At 40.4% G+C, this 4,113-nt stretch overlaps 2 protein-coding genes across 2 annotated transcripts; both read left to right on the forward strand.

Annotated features, from left to right (window-relative positions):
* Positions 1 to 1,681: 1,681 nt before the first annotated feature.
* Positions 1,682 to 2,667, forward strand: LOC147901008 (uncharacterized). The gene is made up of 2 exons (XM_087376418.1): positions 1,682 to 2,067; positions 2,316 to 2,667. The coding sequence occupies exons 1-2, from the start codon at positions 1,682 to 1,684 to the stop codon at positions 2,665 to 2,667; spliced, it is 738 nt and encodes a 245-aa protein (XP_087232544.1).
* A 291-nt stretch (positions 2,668 to 2,958) lies between these two features.
* Positions 2,959 to 3,699, forward strand: LOC147901009 (uncharacterized). Its single transcript, XM_087376419.1, has one exon. The coding sequence runs from the start codon at positions 2,959 to 2,961 to the stop codon at positions 3,697 to 3,699; it is 741 nt and encodes a 246-aa protein (XP_087232545.1).
* Positions 3,700 to 4,113: the final 414 nt, after the last annotated feature.

Raw genomic sequence — 4,113 nt, forward strand, 5'->3', positions numbered from 1 at the left:
TGTAGTTGCTTCCTTTTTGGCAACCATAATCTTCAACAAGGAAGTCAGGTTGGCATTTTCATCCTTTGTAGCATAACAAGACATTGCTTTATGTTTTGGCTTTTCACATATTTTGCATAAGCAAGCCATGAGAGGCTCTAACCCAGGTATTGGGTAGTGTCTTCTCTCTTACAGGGCTTAGAATAACAACTGAAATGCTTCAAAATATAAGCATTTAATGTAGCAAAGTCTTGTGACCAAATTTCAAACAATGATGCTTTCACTTACATGCTTCATAGAAGTGGATGAAATAAACACTTTCCAATCACAACCAGGTCTAGCAAGTCAAAACAAAACTGAAGAAACACTTGTAATGAAGTTATTGAAAACTTCAAAAGACCAGAAATGCTAGAGTAGCATTTTATGTAGCATCATCTTCAAAACTTGTCCAAAACTGTCAAAAATGAAAAGCTGAACTTGGAGGGCTTGTAGCTCACTCTTCAAAGCAAGGAAAAGAGGGCTTTCTGAAGCAAAAGAAAGCTCATATACCAGAGAAGTTCCAGCACAGAGGTTGGACGAAATGGTGCGCACTTTTGCCCGGGAGAGTTGCTACAGGCTGAAACTGAGTTTTGACGATTTCTCCCTCGTTACTGAACCAAATGACCTGAAAAATGGCTCAAAATCTTCGTCTTGAGGTCGCCCATCTACTCCTAAGAGGGCTCAGGCAATGGCGAAGTATGCAGGGAGTATTGAGCAACAGAAGAAATTCGCTGTTTGGAGAATGGCAGCCACCACAGACGTTTTTTCTTCAATTGCTTGCAGGTGGAAGTTCGCCCATACTAGAGGAGTTTCCAGCTCAGAGGGTTTGGGCAATGGTCGTTTGTAGGTGGAGAACCAAGCTCTCAAAGATTTTGGGAAGAAAGAGGAAAATGGAGAAGAAGAAGATGAAGAAGAAGATGATGATGTGGCAGAAATGGGCTCAAGGGGGATCAAAGGGCTCTGATACCATGTTGGAATACTGAAAAGAAAGAGTAGAGTGGACACAAACTCAGAATACTTGCTTATAGAATGAAGAAGAAAGAGGTCCTTAAGTAGGCACCTCATACAAGGTCACTGACATCACTGATGACCTCAAAGCTCCTCAATCTGCTCCTAGATTCACTCAATCATCCTATGTGGCTTTTCCACCACCTAACTGTGCTTGTGGGCACCTAACTGTGCCTCTAGCACTCACACATAGAAACATAAGGTGTGCCTGAGGCATACACCTTGAGATATCCCAACACATTACCCACGTGTGTTCTCTCAATCAACTGTGGTAGGCAATGATGGTTATCCTATTTACATGCATCGAGATGATGGTAGAAAGATTCAGTTGAAAGGGGCTACAATAGATATTCGTTGGATTGTGCCTTTAATCCTTTCCGCTCCATGAAATGCAAGGCACATATTAATGTTGAAATTTGCTCAACAATTACTACAGTCAAGTATTTGTATAAATACATATACAAGGGCCATGATAGAGCAACCATTAGGATGTAGATAAATCGTGTGGAAGGACAAGGACAAACCCAATCAATGAGATTAGTAGCTACTTAGATGCATGGTATGTGTCAGCATCAAAAGCATGCTAGCGGATTTATGAGTATGCTATGCACGATGACAAACCAGATGTCCAAAGGTTCAGGTTCATCTTCCAATGATGAATAACGTTATATTTCGGGATGATAATGATGTGCAAAACATAGTGGTGGATAGAGACCAAAACATAAAGACTACTCTCACAGGATGGTTCACTTATAATCAATTACACAATGACTCAAATAATTTACTCTATGGTGACTTTCCAAGCGAGTTAGTCTGGAACAAAGGTGGTAAAAAGTGGACTAGAAGAAAGCAGGGCAATACCATTGGCCGAATGTATAATATTTCCCCGTCTACTGGAGAGCTCTACTTCATGCGTATGTTGCTTAACGTTTGCAAGGGTTGCAAGTCTTTTGATGAGCTACGCACTTTTGATGGGCAAGTTTTTTGGACTTTCAAGGCAGCATGCGTGGCCAGAGGTTTGTTGGAAAGTGATGATGAGTGGTTTGTGTGTATGCAAGAGGCTGTGTTTTATCAAAATAGTGTACAATTGAGACACCTCTTTGTCACACTTTGGTTTTTTGTGAGCCAATGTCTCCTGGCCTTTTGTGGGAAAGATTCTCCTCCAATCTTTCAAATGATTTCTTCCACGCATTGGAAGCAAGTTTGGGGAATATAATTGACCGATGTGCAGTGGCAATAAATAAGGCACTCGTTTACATGGATCACATTCTTCATTAGCATGGATGAAGGTTGGCAGAGTTTGATGGATTGCCTATACCCGACAGATTATATTTGTCAGCTACAAATGGTTTATTGGAAGAAGAAAGAATGTTCAATGTTGAGAAAGAGGAACAGATTGGCCAACAGATGGAAAGTTCCCTGAATCATTATCAGCGGGTTGCATTTGATCAGATTTTGGCAAGGATATATGTAGATGTTGGTGAGGTTTTCTTTCTTGATGGTCCAGGAGGATCAGGAAAGGCCTTTATGTATAATTGTTTGCTGTCTCAATTACGTGGTGAGGGACATATCGCTTTGGCATGTGCATCTTCAGGGATTGTAGCATTGCTCTTGACCAATGGACGCACAGCACACTCATGATTCAAGATACCTTTGGATTTGCATGCCACTAGCACTTGCAATGTAAAGGTCAACAGTCAACTTATAGATGTTTTGAAGTTGGCTAAGTTGATAATATGAGATCAGGCACCAATGACGCATCGGTTTGCATTTGAAGCATTGGATCAAACATTGCAAGATATCATGTCAAATGATAAGCTCTTTTGGTGGAAAGGTGGTATTGTTAAGAGGAGACTTTAGACAGCTATTGCTAGTGGTTCCAAAGGCGAGACGAAAGGAGATTGTTAATAAATGCTTTTAAATACAAACTCCATGGAAGGCCTTATTCAATGGGTGTATCAAGGACTTGCAAGGGTTGTGGATTATGCACCATATTTTCGAGACCGCGCTATTCTAGCACCTCAAAACCTTGAGGTTGATGCAATCAATAATGCTGCATTGAGGGCAATGTCGGGGGATGAAAAAGAGTATCGAAATGCAGATTCAATGATCAACTCTGGTGAAGATCCTTTCTATTATGCAATAGAGTATCTGAACAGCCTTGATCTTGGAGGTAGATACCCACCTTATCGATTGGTTCTGAAGATGAATGCTCCAATCATTTTGTTACAGAATCTGAATCCTCGACAAGGACTCTGCAATGGGACCCACTTGATATGCAAAGAATTCCACACGAAGGTGTTAGAAGCTGAAATTATGAGTGGTGCCAATGCTAGAGATAGAGTGTTCATTCCAAGGATTACTTTCCTTCCCAGTAGCTTAAAACTTCCATTTGAAATGAGAAGGAAGCAATTTCCCATTCGACTAGCATTTGCCATGACAATAAACAAATCGCAAGGCCAAACGATGTCTATTCTTGGCCTATATCTAGCAATGCCAGTGTTTAGTCATGGGCAGTTGTATGTGGCTTTCTCACGTGTCCGATCATCAAATTCTATTAAGGTATTCCTTCAAGGTGATGCGTGTGAGGCCAATGCTGATGGTGGAGAAATGGTTTCTACCACCAACGTTGTCTACAAGGAAGTTTTGCAATTGGCAACAACAACAAGCTAAAGTATGCTCTTTGTCTTTCAATCCCTCTTCAGACTTTCTTTGGTGACCAAATTCCATTCATATTGTCTTTAGAAATATTCCAATGGTTTTCTCCTCTGTATATACTCTGACACTGTGTATCTTTATTGCAATATGGTAGGATGGACGAATCATTCACATTCACCAACCACTGACTCAGCGGCTAATATCAGAGGTACATGTTTGTTTAATAGCTAAATGCTAACCTAGCCTATTTAATAATATATATTTGTTGACATTTAGAAATATACAGGTCCTAGATATTGGTCAGCTTCGGTGATACCACAAGTGCTAATTGACTTGCTAGAGTTTGCATCTTATCTTGGGTGAATAAACTATCCATTTTGTGGCTTTATTTTTTTCGCAATAAGTGAGACTGATTTCGGCTATAGATAA

This window comes from Dipteris shenzhenensis, chromosome 6 (genome assembly GCF_047967505.1).
Source record: "Dipteris shenzhenensis isolate YYH24624 ecotype China chromosome 6, Dip_SZ_1.0, whole genome shotgun sequence".
In the NCBI taxonomy this organism is placed as follows: domain Eukaryota; kingdom Viridiplantae; phylum Streptophyta; class Polypodiopsida; order Gleicheniales; family Dipteridaceae; genus Dipteris; species Dipteris shenzhenensis.

Coding starts and splice junctions, on each gene's coding strand:
- LOC147901008 (XM_087376418.1), top strand. CDS start 1,682: ATGAATAACGTTATATTTCGGGATGATAATGATGTGCAAAACATAGTG. Junction 2,068..2,315: donor TTGGAAAGTGATGATGAGTG/GTTTGTGTGTAT, acceptor GCATGGATGAAG/GTTGGCAGAGTTTGATGGAT.
- LOC147901009 (XM_087376419.1), top strand. CDS start 2,959: ATGGAAGGCCTTATTCAATGGGTGTATCAAGGACTTGCAAGGGTTGTG.